Below are 23775 nucleotides of genomic sequence, written 5' to 3'. Positions count from 1 at the left end.
AAAGGGAACCTGCAGAGTACGCTCCTGGGGCGCCGTGGGCGCGCGACCCTCCGCTCGAAGCGGCAAAGCCCCGGCCCGGGGAGAGTGATGGTCCCCCGGGTGGGCGGGGCCTCGGGTCCGCCCTCGCGGAATCACTTCCAGGTTGCGCGAGCACTTCCGGGTCGTCGGCGCGACTCCGCGGTTCTTGCGGCGGCCGGAGGGGAGGTCGTGGGCGTCGGTGTCTGCTGCCGGGCTTCTGTGCGCTTGGCGGCGGGGAGCCGTCCCCTCAGGTACTGCGCGTCGGCGCGGCCCCTGCGTCTCCGGGCGGGCCCCGGGGCGACCGCGCGCGGGCCGGGCCGTTGGGGCCGCGGCGACCCGCGTGTGGCCCCGCGGCTGTGCTGGGCCCGGGGCGCCTGCCCGGTGCCCGTCCATTGCCCAGGCCGGGCGTGTGCCCGTTCGTGCCCGCGGAGCCCTGCCGGGGGGGGCTCTCCCGGGGCGGCCGCGCCGTCGGGGACGCCCGGGGAGTGAGTGTCCCGGCGCCTGGCACAGACCGCGGCGTCTCGGGCGAGGCCCCGGCTGGCCGCGGGGAGCGGGGCCAGGCCAGGTGAGGCTGGAGGGGGCGGGAGCTCAGGCAGCCTTCGAGAGAAAAGCACAGAATGGGGGTCCGTCGTGGGTGGGGTTTCCCAGGGGCCACTGCTGCAGACGAGAGCGCCAACAGGTGGGACTGGGAAGGGCGCAGGCTCACGAGGACCGCAGCGGTGCGAGGGGGAGTATCAGCCTTAAACGCTGCCCGGAGGGATGCCCGGGAAGGGCTGCGTGGAAGCAGGACGCCAGGTGGGAAGCTGCTCTGGCATCCGCCGTCCAGGGAGGCAGCCGGGAGGATGAAATGGTCTGTGGGTGTCCAGGCTGAGAAAATGGGGCTGGCGACGGGGGGATTCAAAGGCTTTTCATCGGCCCATGGAAGCGTGGAGTGCTGCCTTAATTCAGGTGGCAGAGTAGGGCCTTGGCGTGGGCCGGGAGTGGGCACGAGGGAGACGTAGTGAATGATTGGAAGCCCCCAGAATGGTATCTAAAGCCACGGCTGGATGTTCTCACTAGGGCGTGAGCACGGGAAGCAGCGGGAGCCGTTTTGTTGCCGGGTGACTAGAGTTCAGGAGGAAGAGGTCAACCAACGGGACGCTCACGGGTAGGATGGGCTGATGATGCAAGAAAACCCCAGAAGTGGGACTCTTGGAAACTAAGCCCGGACACTGCATGGGAGGACGGGTCAGCCCTGTTGAATGCTTGGGTCTGGTGAGGATTGGGTATGGAGAGGTACTTTAGCCGTGCCGTGGCAGTTCACATTCACTAGAGACCGAGGCAGTGAGCTTTAGAGAGGTGGTAGGAGAGAAAGGCGTGATAAGTTAGTGTAGAGAACGCTTTGTCTTGCTGCAGAAGAGGAACAGAAGGAGAGCTAGCAAGAAAGTGCGCCTTAAGTCTGGAAGAAGTAATCACCTGCTTGTTGATGGGAGTGGCATATTGGAATGGCGAGAGAAGGAACCTTGGGATTGTGGCACTGCATCCTAGAGATCACCAGATGGTTTCAGGCCTGCTGGCAAGTGGGATTGTATTGGCAAGGGCAGTGAATAGTTTGGCAGTAGTGATGGGAATGGCTTTTGGAGGCCATACCTGGTGGTGCTGAGGGTACGATTACTACTGCTGTGTTCAGGAGTGACTCCTGGGGGTACGCAAGGGACCAAGTCAGTGCCGAGGACTCGATTTACGGACAAGACACGGGCCTTCCCACAAGGCTAACCGTCACTCACCCTGATGCCAAGTTCATTTATTCACTAAACAGATGCACATGGTACATACTAGGCATTTTTCTAGAAAGTAAAAGGTTACCATAACCAAAAGTTAATCATGGAACATCTGTTGTAGTGGCTAAGAAGCCAAATCGGCCAGAGTAGTAGTACAGTGGGTAGGATGCTTGCCTTCCATGCAGCCACCTCGGCTTCTGTCCCTGCATCCTATATGGTCCCGAAATGAAATAGAACAGTGTAAGCTCAGTGGTTCTTTTTTATAGGTTTTTCAGAGACATTACTTTTGATGTGACTGTCCAGTTTGTCCAGCACTATTTGTTGGAGGTATTTTCCTTGCTTTGTTAGATCATCATGGTCCATTGTCTTAGATTTGGTGTTACATGTGTATAGGTCTATGTCTGCACACTTGTTCTTATTTCATGAGTACGTTGTTATGGGTTGTTTTTCTATCCCCACTTTATTGAGCTTTTATAATAGGTGAGTGACTAATCTTGTCATATCTGTTCTCTGCATCTATTTGTATGATTTTTGTCTTTTCTTGATTGTATTGATTCATCTGCATGTGTCAAACTTTGTATCACTGAAGTATTTGGTTATGGTGTCATTGGTCATGATCATTTTAATGAATTTAATTCCATTTGCTAATGTGTTTTGAGAACAGTTATAATACTTTTACCATTTTACTAAGCAGGTTCTCTCATGAATGCTCGCTCTCCAAGTGCTTTTTCTGCATCTGTTGATAGGGTTTTGTGACATTTTCTTTAATCTGTCCCTTTTTTTTAAAAAAAGAAAAATTAGTTTTGGCACCACAACCAATGGTGCTCGGGGGTTACTCCAGGCTCTGCACTCAGGAATCACTCCTGGCAGTGCTTAGGCACCATATAAGATGCCAGGAATTGAACCCAGGTTTGCTGTGTACAAAGCAAGCACCGTACCTACTATACTATAGCTCCAGCCCCTAATCTGTGCTTTTACTGATACTGCTTATTACACTCACGGATTTGCTGAAGTTGAGCCATCCTTACTTCCCTGAAATAAATCCTGATTGACCATTGTTTAAGAGTTATTTAATATGAATTTGATTTGCCAAAACTTTGTTGGAAGATTTTTGCAGATGTGTTTATCAAGCATGCATATACAGATACATGTGTTTATCTGTAGTTTTATTCATTTTTGTTTGTTTGAAGCCATGCCCAGCGGCACTGGAAAGCTTAGTTCTGGCTCAGTGCTCAGGGGACCTCATGCTAGGATCAAACCCACTTGGCCAAGTGCAAGGTGGCAAACTCCCTACCCTCTGTACTATCTTACTGGCCCCTGTAGTTTTCTTTTTTGTGTGCTGTGCTTTTCTGATTTGGGAATGACAGTGTAGTGTTGTTCTCATAAGTGTGTTTGGGTCTTCAAATTTTGGAAGCACTTCAGAAGGATTTTAGGTCTTATAACTGGTAGAACTCATTGATGAATCATTTGGTCTTCAGCTTCCATTCTTTGAGAAATTTATTATCCTTTTTATTTCTGCAGAAACTTTTCATCTACTAGTTTTTTCATCTACTGATTTTTTTAATTATTGCTTTCTCACTTTTTCTTTGTGTACTTAGCTAATGGTTTATCTGTTTTATTATCTTTTGTGTTGTTACTTCATTTCTTTCCACTCTGATTTTTATTATTGTATCCCAGTAAGCAACCTGTTCCCATACATATTTACATTTCTTTTAGAGTGGATTATTCCATGCATATTAAGTCATGTAGTCTCTTTGGTCATTTAATGGCAATAATATAGATTGTTACCTTTCTGTGTGGGTTACCTCTGGGTTGATGGAAATGAGGGGTTGAAGTCACTTAAGATTATTGTGTTGCTGTCAGTGTCTCCCTAGAGTTCACTAATGCTTATTTTGTATGTTTAGGTGATACTGTATTCAGTACATAAATATTAATAACCAGCATCTTTTTGACAGATTCATCCTTTGGTCTTTATAGAGTATCTGTCTTATATTACCTTCTTTTGATGGAAATCTAATTGCTCTGGAGCATAGTAGCCTTTTCCTTCTCTGTGGTTAGTTTGGTGGACCTTCCTCCTTCCTTTCCTTATGAATCTCTTTGTCTTCAGAACTAACTGGGTTTCTTGTCAACACCGGGTGGAGAGAGTTCTGTTTCTAGGTGTAGTGATGTGGTCATGTGGTCTTGAGTTCAGTTCATTCGCATGTGAGGTGATTAATTCACGTAGATTGATTTACCGCTGCTGTGTTTCTGCTATTTCTGGTTATTCTGTTTCTTTTCCAGATTTTTAATAGCTCTTAGGATTGTTTTTAGCTTTTCATGCTGAAGATAGTCTCTGTCCCCTGTTACCATATTTATACTTTTGGTTCTGTTTTTCTTTTTCTTAATATCATCAAGTTTTTAGATTTTTGTTTGTTTTTGATCCTGAGGAAAGCCTTTCAACACTTATTGTAGGACAGGTTTGACGTTGATGAGCTCCATTAGTGTTTCTTTGTCTGGGAAAGCCTTCATTTCTCCATATTTTTTGAATATTTTTCAGGGCACAGTACTATTGGCAGTTGGTTTCTGGCTTTCAGTATCTTGTATATGTAATTCCATTTTCTCCTGGCCTTTAGATTTTCTACTAGAAATCTGATATTAGCCTTAAATAGCTCACCCACCAATCCCTGTGGTGTGAGTGTGGGTAGACTCGCCCACCCAGTCCATCCACACTTACAGCATCCTTTACCATTGACTTTTTTTTTTTTTTTTGTAGCAGTCTTACAGTGCCGTCTTGGTTTCGGTCTTTCTGCATTTAGAAATGTGAGCTTCAGCTCTTTAAAGTTCTTTGGTTTTTCCTTACATTTGAGAGGTTCTCAACTGTTCTTTATGCTCTCCACTCCTTTCTTACCTCTCTTCACCTTCTGGGATACCCAAAGCTTTCATCTTTCAGTTATAATCTGACTGTTCTCCATATTGTTCCTAGGTCTTAATTCTTTATCCACTTCATCATTACTCTGTGTCTTCAGTTTCACTCCTCTGCATCCTGAGTCTGCTCTGCTGTCTGTGACCTCCTCACTGCCTTCATTGTTTTTCAAATCCAGTGTCTCTGCAGCTTTTCTTAGTATTGGTCAGTCTCTTTGATAAAATGTTTTTCTCGCATTTCCTTTCTTGTTTCATTATTTCCTTCTGTTAGAATGCATTTTATGTTTTTCATAATAGTTGTTTTAAATTTAAAATAATTTGTGATCATATGGTTTTTGTTTTTCCTTGTACTGATATATGCTGTACTACATTGCATTGCTTAGCTTGTGTATATTAGACCATCCTTGCATTCCTTGAATAAATCTCACTTGGTCATGTTGTATGATCTTTTTGGTGTATTACTGAATTTAGTTTGCTGATATTTAGTTTAAGAACTTTGCATCTATACTCATCAAAATACAAGTCTATAGTTTTGGTTTTTGTTAGTATTTCTGTCTGCTTTTGATATGAGGGTAGTGTTTGCTGCATATAAACTGGAATTGTGCCTATTTCTTCAACTCCAGTCTGTAAGAGATTGGGAATAGATCTCTAACAGCTTGGGAAAACTTACTACAAAAATGACATGATCTTATCATCAGTTGGTGCAGAGAAAGCATTTAACAACATCAGTACTCCTGATTTTAAAAATACTTAATAAAATGTGGTAAGAAGGAACTATCCTTAGTATAGTTAGAGGCATTTATCACAAAACCACAACTAGTATCTTTTTCAGTAGTAAAAAAAACTGCTAGCCTTCCTCATAGGATCAGGCACATGACAAGGTTGCCCATTCTTGGGACTATTATTCAATGCAGTATGGGATGTCTGACAGTAGTAGTTAGGCAAGAAAGAGATACTCAGGGCATCCAGATTGGAAAAGAAGTCAAATTTTCACTATTTGCAGATGATATGATGCCAAGACTCTGCCCCCACCTCGCCCCCCCAAAACAAACAAACAAACAAACAAAAATCTCCTAGAAACAATAAAGTGCCACAGTTTATTGGCGGTTTATTGGAACAGTAATATCGAAGGCTACAAATTCACATTTAAAAAAAAAAACCACGGCAGGCTGCAGCAATAGAACAGCGGGTAGGGCGTTTGCCTTGCACTCGACCAACCTGGGTTTGGTTCCCAGCATCCCACGTGGTCCCCTGAGCACTGCCAAGAGTAATTCCTGAATGCAGAGCCAAGAGTAACCCCTATGCAACTGGGTGTGACCCAAAAAGAAAAAAAAAATACATGACATTCCTATATGCAAACAATGAAATAGAATAGGGAAAAGAATCCCATTTGAAGTTGCACCACAAAAAAAATCAAGTCCCTGGAAATTAGCTTAACAAAAGAAGTGAAACACTTGTATAAAGAAAACCATAACTCACTGCTAAAAGAAACAACAAAGGAAATGAAAACACATTCCCTGTTTGGATTGGAAGAATTAGCATTGTCAAAGTGACAGTCTTGCCCAGAGCATTATACAGATTCAATTCAGTTTCTATAAAAATGCCCATGACATCTTTTAAAACATAATCCAAATGCTGCTGAAATTTATATGGAGTGATAAAAATACCTTTAAACAGTGACAACAAACCTAGGAGAAAAAGAAGATGGGAGACTTTTCTTTACCCAACTTTAAATTAAACTATAAAGCTGTAGTAAGCAAGACTGTTAACTGGAATAAGCACAGATTCTCAGATTAATGGAATGAAATTGAGAGCCCAGAGACAGATCCGCAAGTATATAGACTACTAATCTTCAACAAAGGAGCAGGAGTATGAAGTGGAGTAAGGAAAGTCTCCTTAACAGTGTTGGGAAAACGGGTCAGCCACATTAAATATTGGGCTCAGACTCCCATCTCACACCATGCACAAAAGTCAATTCAAAATGGATTAAAGACCACAATATCAGATCTGTATTTATAAGTTATTTTTAGGAAAACATGCCAGATCCCTTCATGACATTGAATCTGGAGGCATCTTTGGTGGTCATTGGCCAAGCAAACTGAAGCAATTACAAACAAGTGGGATTACATCAAATTAAGCTACTTTGCAAACAAAGAAACAGAGACCAAAATAAAAAGACACCCCCACAGACTGAGAAAAGATACTCAAGAAAAGACATTTGCCCTCCTCTTTTCATGCTAGCACTATTCATTATAGCCAAAGTCTGTAGACAATCCAGGTGTCCAAGAGCAGATGACTGTATAAAGAAACCGGTTATATATACACACAGGAATACTTATAAGTAAGATGAAATCATGCACTTTGCTGCTGTCTGGTTGGAGCTGGAGATTTTGTGATGAGTGCAGTCAGCCAGGAGAAAGACAGTGCAGAATTGTGTCTCTCATGTGGAATTTAAAAGTAACACGATAATGACCACAAACTACCCAAGTGAAAACTGGCCTACAGAACTGAGCTTACTATGGTGAGGAGATCAGAGTTTGGGGTGGGGATGGTGGGGCAGTAACAGATCCAGTAAATGGAAGTTGACATTCTGGTAGAGGGTGTGGGGTTGGAACATTGTATTCCCAAGTCAACACAGTTCCTCTGCAGGCCAGGCCGCAGGCCTTTCCCAGACTTACCCACAGCCCACCCCATTCCACCAGTCAGGTTATCAGACTTCCCCATGGACGCTGATACTGGCGCCCTGCTTGGTAGACAGCTCAGATTTCCCCTCCCTCCTCCATCTCCCTTCAGATGTACCATGCAAACCCTGAGTCATCAGTCGACTTCTGTGTGTTATGGGGAAATTTGCCTATGGGTGATTTATTCCACCCTCTGATGTCAAAAGGCTATACGTTCTAATAAATGTCTGTAATTTGCATAAAAGCCTATGCTGAAATAATACAAAAATGAAAGAAACCTTGAAGTATTAATTGCACTTATAACAAGTTTGCAATGTTTAAAAAATACTTTATTAAAATTTTAGGATATCAATGCAAGCCTGAATAAGGAAAACAACTTCTTCTCCTAAACCATGGCATATCAGTTGTACAGAAATACTACTTTGGGAAACAGTCTTCAGGAGAGCCTTGATGAGCTCATACAGGTGGGAGAGTAAAAGCTAACATTTGTGTTTAGGTGGAGCTGATATGATGCGTGTATCCCTTTTCTCGGGCAAAGGGATGTGAGGTTAATTATCTTAGATTGTTTGATCCAACGAGTCAGTATGCAAATAAATAACTACAGATTTCTTTGCTTTATACTATCCTGACTTGAGACACAAAATGTCATTAAATGTTATAATGGATTATTTTTGTTAAACATAGAAGACTGAAATGGATTTACTCCTTTTAGTAATAATAAATATATATTCTATGTAGTTTTAAGATAACTTTGTGCTAGAGATTTAAATGAGAATTTCAAATTTGCTTTTTTATTTTGACAGAATTAACCTCTAAAAACTTGATTATTTGTGGGGTTGGAGCGATAGCACAGCGGGTAGGGCGTTTGCCTTGCACGCGGCCGACCCGGGTTCGATTCCCAGCATCCCATATGGTCCCCTGAGCACTGCCAGAGTAATTCCTGAGTGCAGAGCCGGGAGTAACCCCTGTGCATTGCCGGGTGTGACCCAAAAAGAAAAAAAAAGAGAGAGAGAGAAAAACTTGATTATTTGTTTATGAATACACATATATGTGAACTTTAATATGATTTATTTGGTTTAATTGGGGGGTCATAGCTGGGAGTAGTTGGGAACTGCTCTCAGCCCATTGCTTTGGGATCAAACCCAGGGTGTCTATATCATAGCTTGCACTCCAGCCTGCTCAACTATTTCTCTGACTCAAGACTTACTCGATTCTATTAAATATTATTATTGGTCCTCCCTTTTATGCAAAAGAAACGATTCCTTCAGTTACTCAGTGCTCTTTTCTAGACACTGAGAAGAAGTGATAGAGAAAGTTATGATATGGTACTGAATATCATTGTATGATTTTCTCTTTAATTTGTATCAGTGATACAAGAAAATATTGTCATGCTTGTTAATTGCCAGTTATGGCAAAGCAAATAAAGGGATGCTATTTTAGAGGCCCTAGTTAACCTCAGTTAAACTTTAGATGATAATTCTCATTTAGTTTTAAAATTTTTGTCTTTAGTACTCTTCCCTAAGAGGATTTATGTGTGACGATTGCCATTTCTCAGTCTCAGCAGATCACCCCGCAACTTGCCCTCCAAGTCCTACTCCAGTTTGATAAGGCTATAAATTCAGCACTGGCTCAGAGAGTCAGGAACCGAGTCAACTTCAGGGTAAGCTTATTTGCTTCCATATGTAAACTTGCATGGATACTTAATGTATGTTATTCTGTTTTTAAGCATACCTCCATGGTATAATAAAATTTAATAACAAAATTACACAGAACTGTTAGACTTTTATCCTGTTGTTTCACAAATCAGCCAATGTCAAAAGGCTGTACATTCTAATAAATGTCTGTAATTTGCATAAAAGCTTATGCTGAAATAATACAAAAATGAAAGAAATCTTGAAGTATTAATTGCACTTATAACAAGTTTGGTTTCTTATCTTCCCTGAAGAGTTAGATTTCAAACACATGAAGTATTGCCTGCAGGATTTGAAGATAAGTGACAAAATAATCCAGAGGGTTTAATTTTAATTTTCAAACTCTAACCTTCAATTGTCCTTGGAAAGTATAGTTAGTTCAAGAATTCTCATTTTGCCTCCAGTAATTTTGTGATTACTTGGTATTTTTTTTTTAATTTTTTATTAGTGAATCACCATGAGGTTGATGAAGATTGAGATTGGTGACTAATAATGGTCCAGTAATTTGGTCTGATTTGAATATTTTTACTTTAAATAGTAACCCCAACTTAAGCAAAATCTCCAATTTGATGGTAAAGAATCATGTGGAATTATAATCATTCCACATTATGTTATGTAAATAGTATTTGGTGATATTATATTTACCTTTTGTGTTTATAAGGGAAACCATAAAGTAGGAACCAAAAGAACCATTAAGTAGGAACTAAAATGTAGAAAAAATAATATATGGAAAGAATATAAAAATAAATTGGTTTGATTTAGGAGGACCTTGGTATTTTTTTTTAATTTTTTATTAGTGAATCACCATGAGGTACAGTTACAAGTTTCGTTCTTGCGTTTCAGTCATACAATGGTCAAGTGCCCATCCCTTCTCCAGTGCCCATTTTCCACCCCAGTATCCCTCCCACCACCCCTACCCCGTCCTCCCCCACGCCACCCACAGTATTTTCTTTTTAAAAAACTATTTAAACACAACTTTGTTTGACAAAGTTGTTTGTAATAGAGTTGCTTCAGGCATATAATGTTCCCACCCTCCACCCCCCCCCAAGCCTGCGCCCTTAGCAGGCACAAAATAATTTATTTTATATTGCTTGTTACAACGAAATGGCTAATGAAATTATTGAAAAGTACTTCAGGAAACAGACCTAACACAGGCATTTGCCTCCCACAGGGCTGCTTGAGAGATCTCTGGGTCTCCTGAGTACCACTAGGTATATCTCCCAAAAAAGCCAGACAAATAGTGTGTTGCCCAGATATATGAGAAAATGTATATTTGCGGTAAGTTAAAGATGCAGTTTGGCCAAAAGACTGTTATCCAGTACCAGGAAGCTAGACCAGGGTTGCTTGGGACCCTGTGCAGTCTGTCATCCTCTGGTTCCCAGCATCACCGGCCCACTCCCTTGCCTGGTGTATCCCGGAAAGCCCCCAGAGCCCCTGGGGATGACCCTGCTGCTATCCAGCAGCACACCCAGCCTAGCATGGAGCATCTGTCTTCTTGGCCGAGTATTGCCCCGAGGTGGCACCCACAGGCCACCTGAGCACTGTTTGGGAGGCACCCCCATACACACACACACACACACACACACACACACAATCACAACCTAGTGATCCATGTAGCAAGAATTTTTTTTTTCCTTTTTCTTTTTGGGTCACACCTGGAGCTACTTAGGGGTTACTCCTGGCTCTGCATTCAGAAAGCACTCCTGGCAGTTATTACCAGCAGGCATATGGGATGCTGGGCATAGAACCCAGTTTGGCTGCATACAAGGCTCTATCTGGTATACTGTCGCTCTGACCCAGTAGCAAAAATTTTAAATAAATTACAGTAATTATTATTTTTTTGTTGGGATTTTAGTTCACAGATTCAAAAAACAGTGGAAGAAAATGACTCAAAATTTATCTGGCTAATTTATTTTTATGTTGTTTTTATATTATTCATGTTAATTGTCTATGCTGATTCTAATCCTAATATAGAAATCATTTAATAAGAATATACATAAAAATAATAGGTTTTAGGCTTTATTTTGAGCATGTGTTCCAGCATAAAATCAAGTTAATATACTTATGCTATAATTAGTAGAATTTTAACATACCTGATAGTGAATGTTGAAATACTAACCCTAAATCCCACTCGCACACCTTGTGTGGATTGTTGACATAGCTCCTGCCAGCTGGCTGTGGCAGTAGCCTGTACACTTAGGGCTGTTGGCTGCACAGCAGGTTAGGAATGCCCAAGTCAGCTTTGCTCTTCAGCTTTCCGGTGGCTCAGCCTGTACTCAAGGACCAGATCTAATTATGGTTTTATTTTATTTTATTACATATGCAGTTCTGTGTTCCTTTTTTTCACTTGATGTTATACGTAAGTGACTTTCCCATGCATTAGTTTCACCATTCCTATCTTGCCGAATTGTTTCTACGTAGTTTGTGGTACTATTGATAATTTCTTTTTGCAAACCCTTACTTCCCTTGAGATCACATTGGTTTACTTCATTTCTTTGGCTCCTCTTTCTCATCTCACGGGACCACCCTTCATATCATAAATGTCAATTTGTTTTAAAAATCTTCTCCATTCTGTTGATCCCCCTTGCTACTCTGATAGCAAAGTCCCTTCCACATCTGACTCATGACCGGGCTAAGAGGCACTGATGGACTTCTCAGCTGTTTTCTAGCGTCCATTTAGTCCTCCCTCTACTTCACAGTAGCATCCCCTGAGTCATTGTATTTTCTAGAATTTTCTGTCCCATTCCACATTCTTTTTATTCAACTTAATCTTCAATCTGTAAGAGGAGCCTTCTCTACCGTGTTTCCGGTACCCTCAGGTTCAACACTCCCATTTTACTTAGTAATTGTGTAATTGCAGTTATGTACTGTGTATTTACAGTCACAAATTGACAGGTCCCAATGAGTTGTACCGTATACCCTACATGTGCATATACCCATTTTGATTACATTATTTTGGGGTCTCTTGCAATTTTTTTCTTACCCTTCAGAAACTTCCTTTCAATGTTTAGATACATATTTCTAATCCTAAAAGAAAGCATGTTGCTAGAAGAATGTTAATTCAACAGGATAGTAGTGATGAGGTCTTAATGACTAAAATAGTAATAGCCAATGTATGATAATACTTTTAAACATAATGGGATAAGATTGATTTGTTTCTAAGAATTTCCTGCTTTTGTACAGATTCAGAGAATGACATGTACAAATATTACATATACAAAATGTTTCTTTTTATACGATTCTGTGCAAATGGAACTGAGTGTGTTGGAACGTTGTAAGACTGAAACCCAGTCATGGGCAACTGTCTCTCAAGGTGATTTAATATTAAAAATAAATAAATAAGAAAGAAAATACAAGTGAACTTTACAATTTAGCCACAGGAGGGCAGTAGAAATTCATGGTTAAGTTTCTGTTCAGCTTTTGTTAAACACCAGATAAGTAAATTTGCCAACTCTGCCAGTACTGAAAATGGTCTAACTAAAATTCTTATCTTTCTTCCTTTAGCAAATTACTTAGGATTTATTTTAAGTGATAACATGAAAATTAAACTTGTAAACAAGCCAAGTATTCCATAATTGTTCTCAAGAATTATGTGCTTGATAGTTGATTTTAATTGCTTTGGAGAAAAAAATGACTTTTCAATGATATGTCTGTTTTATTTTAAAGGGCTCTCTAAATACATACAGATTTTGCGACAATGTGTGGACTTTTGTATTGAATGATGTTGAATTCAGAGAGGTGACAGAACTTATTAAAGTGGATAAAGTGAAAATTGTAGCCTGTGATGGTAAAAGTAAGTGTTCATATAATTACTGTGAAAGCCAGGTGATTTAAAATCCTTTCTGTGAGTGTCTACAAAGTCTGTATTTGAAACTAAAGCGGGGGGAAATGGCTAATGATACACTCTGTTAGAGATCTGGTTTCTGGCCTAACTAGATTCCGAGTTCAAACATTCCTTTTACTGACTTTAGGTACAGACATTTTATATGACTTACATTTCTTCCAGTTGAATTAGTAGGGTAGAAATGAGCAAATAAGCTCTCTCCTGTTTCAGTTGCAAATCTGAAATGTTTGCCAGACTTCTTATAGCCACCTCTTTAATGAAGTATTTTCATTTTGAAAACTTATCTTGTGATTTTTGTGTTGGGGGACATGTATACTTACATGTTTTAAAAAATAGTTATTTGAAAGATTTTAATTAAATAACATTATCTATCATAATGGTAAAGATCCATTCCTCTAATTCGTTAGGTCTGTGTAGATATACTTTTAACAGCAGCCTTAGAAATTTGTTCAGGTCATTAAGTGTTTCAAAAACTATTCCTTTTTTTCTGTTCTATGATTATGTTTCTGCTAATTGTATTTTAAATACACTTTTAGGTATTTTTACTCTATGATGACACATTTGCAAGTGGGTCGCTTTTACACATAAGTCAACTATTCAGTTAAACCTGGCGTTTAATACCCACTTAAGATGATGCCTTCAGTCCTTCCAAGTCTTTCCTTCCAGGTCACAAAATGTTTGAAACTAGCAATCTTGTAATGTACCTCTAGAAGCTAACTAGGAAGGAGGATTCTAAGGGCTTTAGGCATTGAGTCCTCTTTAATATAGGCATTAGGGACTTAGTTCTTTTCAGTTGTGGAGTGAATAATGACTTTCCATCATTGTTGGATCACAGATAACATTTTTATGTTTTATGTATTGTGTACTTTTTCATATTTTTCTTTTAATTTCTTATAATTATAATTTTCTTGTAATAACCTCAAAGCTCTTGGGCTTTTTTGGTTTTTCTAGACAGCAGAATTTTGACATTTACTTATGACATACAAACCTAAATCAAAATATGATACAGATCTCTGCTGTTGAATATTAACTTTATATTAATGGGAATGTTCCTTTTGCACTTGGTACATTGAAACATGTACATTGAAATGGACTGGAGCACTAGCACAGCAGTTACGGCGTTTGCCTTGCACACGGCCGACCCAGGTTCGATTCCTCCTTGCCAGACCTCGGAGAGCCTGGCAAGCTATCGAGAGTATTGCACCCGCACGGCAGAGCCTGGCAAGCTAGCCGTGACGTATTCAGTATGCCAAAAACAGTAACAACAAGTCTTACAATGGAGACGTTACTGGTGCCCGCTCGAGCAAATTGATGAACAACGAACGGGATGACAGTGCAACAGTGCTACATTGAAATGTGAAAACAGCAACTGGGGAATTTAATGTTTTCCTTTTTACTGGTTCATTGTAACCATGTAATCACAATCACATGTGACCACCATATTGGACAGCACAGATGTAGACCATGAGTGTCAATTCTAAGTCTTCTGAAATTAACTTTAAAACCAAAAAGTTGTCTGTTTTCCACTCTAGAGAATAGTCTATAAAGAAGGACTCTAGCAGACTTCTTAGAAGGAGTTCATATAAACAGTGTATTTGGGGAAACTCCTGCCTAGTGGTCCTCAGAGTAATGTCACACCTGTTTATGGATAAAAGATGTTTGTAGGATAACATAGCCTCTGATAGTTTAGGTTTATTGGGTAACTCCCATCACAGTGCTCCCATTCCTCTGTGTTTATTTGTAACTTCTTTCTTTGTGTTCTGTTGACTTGTAAATATTGTTTTTCTCTTCTCCTTGTGTCCTTTGCATAGTTTATTCAGAGCAATGTCCTTTTTGTATGGACACAGGAAGTCTTAGCAAATGCTATGCTTTTGTAACCTGGGAGTCATTTGACTCTACATGATATTTTCCTCCTGGGCATCTGTTCTCTTGACCTAAGCCTCAGCTGCCCTTACTTCCTAGCACCCCCAAAAGCAGAGTCCCGACTAGGGACTGGATGGACCCAGTGCAAGTGGTGAGTTGTGTGCTACCCTGGCATCGAGATGGGCCTGGCCAAGGTGCCTACTGCTTAACTATAAGTTAAGAGCTTGGTCATGGACAAATGCTGTCATGATCCAAACAGTGATAACTAGATTTGGACCCTGCTAGGGTTGGGAATGATTAATCTGGCCTGAGTGCTGTGGTCTGAATCTGTGGCAAGATGTTGCCAGGAGAGCTGCCTTGCAAGCCTCAATGTATCTCTTGCTATGTCCATACAAAAATAACTAGTTTTTTTTTTTTATTTAGTTTAATGAAACACTCATTAAGATGTTAATGAGTGTTTGGACTAAGGAGAGGAGAAAAAACCCTTAAGAGGTATTTTGCCTACTGGCAGTCAGGAAGGGCTTTGGAATGCCCCTAGGTTGTGTTCCCTTTGAACCTGACAGCCCTCAGGAAGGGCTTTCTTATGTTGATTTTGCTACCAGGCTGTGTGTAGCCTAGGGCCAAGGGCGAGAGAGAAAAAGGGAGGAGAGAGACAAGAGAGGGGCTGCAGTAGATCTAGAGAGAGGATGGAGCTAGGAGTGCAGGAGATGAGAAAGATGGAAGATTGAATAAGCGGTAATGAATCAGCAACCAGCTTGGTCCTCGTTCTTCCTTCGTCTGTCTTTGGCCAACAGCCGTCCCGATCCAGCCCATATACAGCGGTTCCAGAGCACCGAACAGTGCTCTGAGACAGGGCAGTGAGACAAATCCTCCTGGAGAGCCTGCGAGTGCACACGCCCATCGGCGTGCAATAGTTTTTTACAGATATTCTTTACTCTCTCCCCCTCAAAGGAAATGCCAGACCAGGGGCCTCTCGGGATCACCCATGTGCTTGCTGGCATCAGGGTTTGAAGCTGCAGTCTCACACATGCTAGGCAGTCACTGGGCCGTCTTCCAGTCCCCAAGATAGTCTGCTTCAAACAGCAGTAGATGACAAGTGCTCACTACCCTGAGCACATAGATTGCCTTCTGAGGCGCTTGTCCCAGTTACCATAAACTGTAGTACTTGATCCTCAAAAATTTTTTTAGTATTTAAGAAGAGCATGGATGGTAATTTCTCACACTGGGTCTGTAGACTGGCCTGTCTGCAAATTTAGAAAGGTTGAAAAAGACTCTTCTACCTGGGTTATGACTGCAGGTGCATGGACTGCTGCTATGCAGGACAGACACCAGTGCACAAGGGTGAAAAAGTTGAACACCAGCTTAGACCACAGGTGCCTGTTAGCAGAAGAGAACAAAGAGATCTTTTCCAAAATTGAAATATGAATGGTTTGATGTTGAGAGATAGTTTAAGATAAAATTTCTTAATGACCAAATAAAAGAATGCTACTATAAAATAAGTCTTGGGGCCAGAGAGATAGTACAGTAGATAGGGTGCTTACCTTGCATGCAGTGATCCGGGTTTGATCCCCAAACCCCCATAGGGCCCTCTAAACCTGCTAGGAGTGATCCTAAGCACTGCTGGGTGTGCACTCCCCCCCACAAAAAAAACTATTTTAGAAGTCAGCTTTCAGAAATAACGTTGAGTTTCTAATATTGAAATACAGATAAAACTGGCAGTGTCTAGAATTTTGGTCTCTTTCTCACTGGGAATTAAATGATGTGTTCTAACCTGTCCTTTGTGACTTAAAATTTGAGCACAGTACAGGACTGAGGGAAAATGTATGGTTTTATAGCAGTTGTATGAACTAAATTCACTCTTAGTTTTCTCAGGTAAATATGGAGGTCTAGGCATTATCATTTGTCTCTGCCTTCAAAGCATGGTGTTTGGAAGGTTTTCTGTGGTCAGCTTGTCACCAGCCTTAGGTGCTCTTCTCCACGTTGCAAGCTGGAACCTTGTTATTTCTTGTTGCTATCTTTTTTTAAGATGTTCGTAAAATATTTACATTTAGAATTAATTTGCAGGGTCGGAGCGATAGATAGTGCAGCAGGTAGGGCATTTGTTTGCCTTGCACACAACGAACCCGGATTCGATCCCCAGAATCCCCTATCGTCCCCCGAGCACCGCCAGGACTAATCCTGAGTGCAGAGCCAGGTGTGACCCCTGAGTATCGACAGGTGTGACCCAAAAAGAAAAAAAAGGTAATTTGCTCTTTGAATTGACTCTTTTCTTTTCTCTCCTCTGTTTCCCAGATACTGGATCCAATACTACAGAGTGAATAGAATATACAATGGCTTTTTTATGCCGTCCTCGTTATCCATCGCTATTTGGAGAGAAGCACAGAAGAGACTTTTTTATTTATTCTAGCATCGCAGAAATCACTACACTGTGCTAGACTATCAGAATCCCATTAGAAAGACGCCTGTACTTCTGTAACATCTGATAATCGTTATGATACAGCATGAAGAAGCAGCTTTTTTCAAATGACAAATCAGACATTGTTGTTGCCTTCCTAAGAACGTTCTTTAATAAACTCATTTTAAAGTAGTGTGAGTAATGGCCAGTAAGCTGTTAAGATAGCAGTATGATAATATATTAGGTATCTGTTTTGCAAGAGCACCACGTTTCTCCTACGGACATTAGAAATGCTTTTATTTCAATAGGCAGATTCTATCAACCATAACTTCATCTGATGTAAGCATCAGCAAGGCAAAACCAAAATCTGGATCGGCGTTTTAGTCAGGAAAAAAGTCCTTTTATTAAAAAGTCCTTTTTTTTTTTTATTTATTTTTTTATTGAATGACCATGTTGAAAGTTACAAAGCTTTCAGGTTTAAGTCTCAGTTATACAATGCTCGAACACCCATCCCTTCACCAGTGCACATATTCCACCACCAAGAATCACAGTATACCTCCCCAGCCCCCCACCCCGCCTGTGTAACTGATAAATTTCACTTTACTTTCACTTTACTTTGATTACATTCAATATTTTAACAAAAAACTCACTATAATTGGAGTTTCTCTCCCCAAAGTCGGACCTGCTAAAAAGGAAGCATTTGATAATTTGTTTTCCATTGCTGAAAATGAAGAGATATGAGGTCGAGCGGCCGCACAGTTTTGGATTTCTGTATTTTAGTATTTTAGTAACTAAGTCCAGAGAAATTTCTACCAGAAATTGCATCATTGCAATCTTGTACCTCTCTGCTACTTTATATTCCACATATGAGCGCAATCTTTCTATGTCTGTCTCTTTCTTTCTGACTCATTTCACTCAACATGATACTTTCCATGTTGATCCACTTATATGCAAATTTCATGACTTCATGTTTTCTGACAGCTGCAAAGTATTCCATTGTGTAGATGTACCAGAGTTTCTTTGACCAGTCATCTGTTTTGGGGCACTCTGGTTTTTTCCAGATTGTGGCTATTGTAAACAGTGCTGCAATGAACATAGAAATGCAGATGCCATCTCTACTATACCTTTTTGCCTCTCCGGGATATATTCCCAGGAGTGGTATTGCTGGGTCAAATGGAACCTCAATTTTTAATTTTTTGAGAATCGTCCATATTGTTTTCCAAAAGGGCTGAACCAGTCGGCATTCCACCAGCAGTGAAGGAGAGTCCTTTTCTCCCCACATTCACACCAACACTGGTTGCTTTTGTTTTTTGGGGTATGAGCCAGTCTCTAGTGTGAGATGATATCTCATGGTTGTTTTGATCTGCATCTCCCTGATGATTAGTGATGTTGAACATTTTCTCATGTGCCTCTCAGCCATTCAGATTTCTTTGGGAAAGTTTCTCTTCATTTCATCACCCCATTTTTTTGATTGGGTCGGCAGTTTTCTTGTAGAGTTCAACCAGTGCATTGTATATCCTTGATATCAACCCTTTATCGGATGGGTACTGCGTAAATATCCTTTCCCATTCTGTAGATTGTCTAAAAAGTCCTTTTTAAAGCTGATTGGTTTTGATTTTTTTAATCAAGTCACTGTGAGTGAGATACAGGTGCAAACTTGTTTATGATTTTATGAATTCCAGACATACAATGTTCCCAACCCTTTACCAGTGTACATTTCCCACCACAATGTCCTCAGTTTCCCTCCTTCCCTCCTCTCTCTCTCTCTCTCTCTCTCTCTCTCTCTCTCTCTCTCTCTCTCTCTCTCTCTCTCTCTCTCTCTCTCTCTCTCTCAAAGACCGTTTTTAAAAAATATAAAACTAAGGATAAATCACTTCAGTTTTTTTTTTGTTTTGATAGCTTCTATAACCTAAACAAAATGAAAAACCTATTTCCAGAAGCTTAAAGTTGTCCACAGAGCATGTAAATTATTCCTTGAGTTGACCGTACTAGTCAAGATTCACCTATTCTAAAGGCGTCCGTCTGCATCTGGGTTGCAGAGCCGGTAGTTCTGCCTAACCTGGTACAACCCAGTGCTGTCGCAGCACCTGATGGTTTCACTGAGCGAGGCCAGAAGTGATCCCTGAATACAAAGCTTCGGAGTGAGCCCTCAGCACTGCCAGGAATAACCTCAAAAAACCCTTCAAAGTAAAACAAAGATCTACGTCTTACCAGTTATTAAGACACTCAACAAAAAATCTTACTAAATACAGGCCATATTTTGTGTAGTTGAAAAAGTTTTTCCTTGTCTGTGAGTCTCAATATTTAATAACAAATAATTGGCTTTTCCAAGACCCCCACAAAAAGGTGTCAGACATCATGTAGTTGAGTGACTGGAATAGCTACAGATGAATCCAGACCTTTCCTCCTCCACCCCTAGCCCCCCCATCAGCACTATTAATGAAAATAACTTGATTATTTTCACTTTAGGTGCCATGATTTACAAAACTATGGTGGAGTTTCATGCATGAAGCAATCTAGCACCACACCCTCCACCAGCGAGTCCGCCTTCCTCGACCTTTGTTTCCTATAGTTGATTACACTGACGCCTGATATCAAGGTCCTTTATTCCCTGAAGTATAGCTGCTGCATCATATGGAAGCTCAATTACCAGTGTTTTGAGTAGTTTCCATATTTTCATAAAAGCTGGACCAGCACTGAATGAGGGTCTCTTTCCCCACATCCCCACTGACACTGCTTGTTTTTGTTTTTTGTGATGTCTGCCTGCCAATCTCACTACTGTGAGATGACATCTCGTTTTGACCTGTGTTACCTTGATGATAAGTGATACATTTTTTTCATATGCTTTTTGGCCATCTGTGTATCTGAGAAAGTTTCTATTTTTCCCTTCACCCCATTTTTTAATGGGATTTTAGTCTTGTAAAGTTCTACCAGTGGGTGTGACGGGGATAAACCTAAGCTCCTTGTGGCAAAGGGGAAAGGACACAGCAATGTCACTTACATCTTCCCCTTTTCTGTTTACAAAATTACAAAAGTTTGAAATAGAGGAACAATTCCAAACACAATACAGTCTTCTAAGTTGTAGTAAAATTTCAGTTCGACCCTGGGCCCAGAGCAGTGCTTGTAGTAAAGCGTTCAATTGTCCTGTACTGTCCAAGGGTGATGAGAGTCATTTAGTCCCATTCTGAAGAAATGAAGTGTCTGGATCAAAATTGAAGAGTTGTTTCTGCAACAGCTCAGCAGTGGTTGCAGCAATGAGTCCCAGGGGAGCAGCTATTAGGAGTCAAATTTCAGGAAGCACTGGAATAGGAGCACCACAACTTCTGGCAGAACTTCAGCAGGGGAATGCAGCCATTCTCTAGTCAGGTTCACTGGCAGTCATAGATGTGCAGCCTAACTTATGTTTGAGAAAAAACACTTTTTTAAAGTTATCAGGGGCTTTGACGATGGGGTTTGGTCTCCATGCGTGTGAGTAGAAAGAGACAGAGGGAAGCTCCAATACAAATGGATATCCTAGAGATAAATGAGGTGTTCCTGTCAAAAGTCATTCCTTTCTCCTTTAGGAACCTGTGAATTCCAAGGGAAGTGTAAAAGTAAAATAATGTTAATTCAAAATACGGAGGCCTGGTCTTGTCCAATCCACAACCTGTAAAAGAGGGGTATAAGGAATGCTCTTAGTGTGACCTCATGAGATGTTAAAAGGAGCAAGAGGCCTTTGCTGTTGGTCCTCTGACACTGGCTCCTCTTCTTTCCTTGTGACTTCCAGCTGAAATCAGTTTGGCGGTGGCTCAGAGCTGGAATTTGAAGGGTTGTGAGTCTCTGGCAGTCTGAGATCCAAGTCAGGTGGTTGAATTCTACTATTTTTGTAATTTTGTAAACAAAAGGGGGAGATGTAAAATGACATTGCTGTGTCCTTTCCCCCTTGCCACAAGGAGCTTAGGTTTATCCCGGTCACACCCATCAAGGTGCTCCTGAGTCACCCATTCCTTTGTTTAGCTGTAACCAGTTAATCAGCTTTTCCCCCTAATCAGGCTGTTAATTTGTAAGGTCACATCTTTCTAAGACACTGAACTTATATTGTAAGTTAATACTGCCTCTCTCCTCTCCTTGTGTCTTTTGAATAGTTTACTTTAGATCAATGTCCCTCTTGTATAGACACAAGAAGACAATATTATGCTTTTGTAACTTGGGATTTAATTGGCTTTGAATATTATTCATTCCTGGGCATCTGCTTTCTTGACTTAAGCCTCAGTTGCCCTCAGTTCATAGCACCCCAAAAGCAGGGTCCCGACAAGGGACGGGACAGACCCAGGGCAAATGGTGAGTTATGTGCTACCCTGGCATCGAGATGGGCCTGGCCAAAGTGCCTAATGCTTAGCTATAAGAGCTTGATCATGGATAAATGCTGTCATGATCCAAACAGTGATACTAGATTTGGACCCTGCTAGGGTTAGGAATGATTAATCTGGCCTGAGCACTGTAGTCTGAGAATGAGATGGCCCCAGGAGAGCAATTCTATAAGCTTAATGCATCTCATTGTGTCCATACAAAATGATGAATATTCTTCACTTATATCACTTATAGTCCCGTTGATCTTCGATTTGCTCGAGCGGGCGCCAGTAACATCTCCATTTGTCCCTGTCACGAACTACTGTAGCCCAATGATACCTGCTCGCTCCAGGAACAGAAAGAGCCTCAAATCGTTCACTCAGAGATTTGACGAAGAAATCTGACCATCTAGTTGGTGGGCAGCCACGAGGTCTTCTGACGTCCCGTGGAATCCAGCCTGTAACAGCTCTAGTCCAATGGTCGTCTCTGAATCGCATTAAATGACCGGCCCACCTGATTTTTGACGCCTTGGCAAACAAGACAGCATCCCTGATTTTTGACCGTCGACGGAGGTCAGAACTCCAGATTCCTTCTCTCACTTGAGTGAGACATGATATTCCCAGCATAGCTCTTTCGATTCCCCTTTGGGATACCCTAAAAGTATTCTCATCCTGCTTGCGTAGGGCCCAGGTCTCTAAGGTATATATTAGTGCAGGAAGAACGGTGGAATCGAAAAGATGTGCCCGGAGTCGGAGGTTCTTCGTTCTCTTAACCACCTCTCCGACGCTCTTGAAGGCATTCCACGCTGCTCTCTTCCTCCTGCGCAGTTCTGGCACCAAGTCGTTCCTCATGTTGATTTCTCGACCCAGGTACACATAGCTGCTACATTCAGAGATGTTCATTCCATTGACAGCAAATGGACCTTCAGGGACCAGGGATGAATATTATGAATGCTTATATGTTTGCTGGACATATAATGCTTGTATGTTTGCTGCAGAGGATAAACACACTCATGGGATTTGCTCTTGGATGGGTCATCCTGGTGAAAGAGAATCTGTCCTAGAAGCAGCATCCCCTGAGGGAAAGAACTTTAACCCTATTGATTGTGACCACACCTATGTGTAAACCCCAACCCCCTCATGCTGGGGGTATTTAACTAGGCTGTAAGAGTGGATGGGGAGAGAGATCAAGAGCCGGGACAGAAGCAGAGAGAGAGACAGGAGAGAATGGAATAAACGGCAACTTATCAATCAATCAATCAGCTTGGTCCTCGTTTCCTCCTCCGTTTGCCCCATGGCCTGGGCCGCTTCGACTGGGCAAATGGCCCGGAACCGACCCCCTTGAACCCAGGGGCGGCCAACAGGGAGAGCCGCCGGGGCTCTCTCCTGGTCGCCCCCTGGCAGATGTTTTTTACAGGTTTCTGTACATTGGTTTTGTAGCCTTGACACTTTACCGTGCAAGTCTATTTCTAGAAGCTATTTTGTAGTGTCTTCAGGGCTTCCACGTGTAATATATCATCTGCAAATATTGAGAATTCAACTTTTCCAATCTGGATGCCTTTAATATCTCTTATGTAATTGCTATGGCAATGACTTCCAGTACTATATTAAGGAGTGGTGAGAGTAGGCAACCTTTTATTGTGACATTTTTCACAGCACAAATATGTTTGCTCTGGGCTTTGGGTAAATGTGTATGAGGAGTATGGCGTTCACTCTGGGCTTGTAAATGATTTTAACTATGTTGATAAAAGTTCTTTCAACTCCCATTCTATTGAGATATTTGGATATTGGATATTGTCAAATGTGGCCTTTGCATCTATTGGTATAATCATATGTTTTTCATATTTCCTTGTGTTGATATGGTATATTGACATACATAAATTTTAACCATCTTTGCAACTCCAGAATGAATCTTATTTGGTATGATCTTTTTCATGTATTGTTGAAATCAGCTTGCTGGTATTTTGCTGAGAATCTTTGCATCTATGTTTATCAGAGATATAAATCTATAGTTTTCTTTCTTGTTTGTCTGTCAGTTTTTGGTATCAGGGTAATGTTTCCCTTATAAAAATTGTTTGGAAGGAATCCTGTTTCATCAACTTTCTGAAGGAGCCTAAGAAGAATTGGATGTACATTCCCTAGAAGTTTCTGGGGGAGGGGCTGGAGCTATAGCACAGCGGGTAGGGTGGTTGCCTTGCATGCAGCTGGCCCGGGTTGATCCCCAGCATCCCACATGGTCCCCTGAGCACTGCCAGGAGTGATTCCTGAGTATAGAGCCAGGACTAACCCCTGAG

At 41.4% G+C, this 23775-nt stretch overlaps 1 protein-coding gene across 2 annotated transcripts; it reads left to right on the top strand.

Annotated features, from left to right (window-relative positions):
* Positions 1-128: 128 nt before the first annotated feature.
* On the top strand, positions 129-23502 carry GTF2A2 (general transcription factor IIA subunit 2). 2 transcript variants are annotated; one of them, XM_055118471.1, is made up of 5 exons: positions 129-269; positions 7705-7824; positions 8916-9020; positions 12718-12844; positions 17051-23502. In XM_055118471.1, exons 2-5 carry the CDS (start codon positions 7753-7755, stop codon positions 17074-17076), a joined length of 330 nt encoding a protein of 109 aa, XP_054974446.1. In that variant the 5' UTR covers positions 129-269; positions 7705-7752; the 3' UTR covers positions 17077-23502. The 2 variants fall into 2 exon arrangements, with proteins under 2 accessions (XP_054974446.1, XP_054974447.1); XM_055118472.1 differs by lacking the exon at positions 129-269 and adding an exon at positions 1076-1165.
* The last annotated feature ends 273 nt before the right edge of the window (positions 23503-23775 follow it).

The sequence above is a fragment of the Sorex araneus genome, chromosome 10, assembly GCF_027595985.1.
Source record: "Sorex araneus isolate mSorAra2 chromosome 10, mSorAra2.pri, whole genome shotgun sequence".
Lineage (NCBI taxonomy): Eukaryota > Metazoa > Chordata > Mammalia > Eulipotyphla > Soricidae > Sorex > Sorex araneus.
Note: the sequence above shows the minus strand (reverse complement) of the source record. Positions and strands in the feature narration are given on the sequence as shown.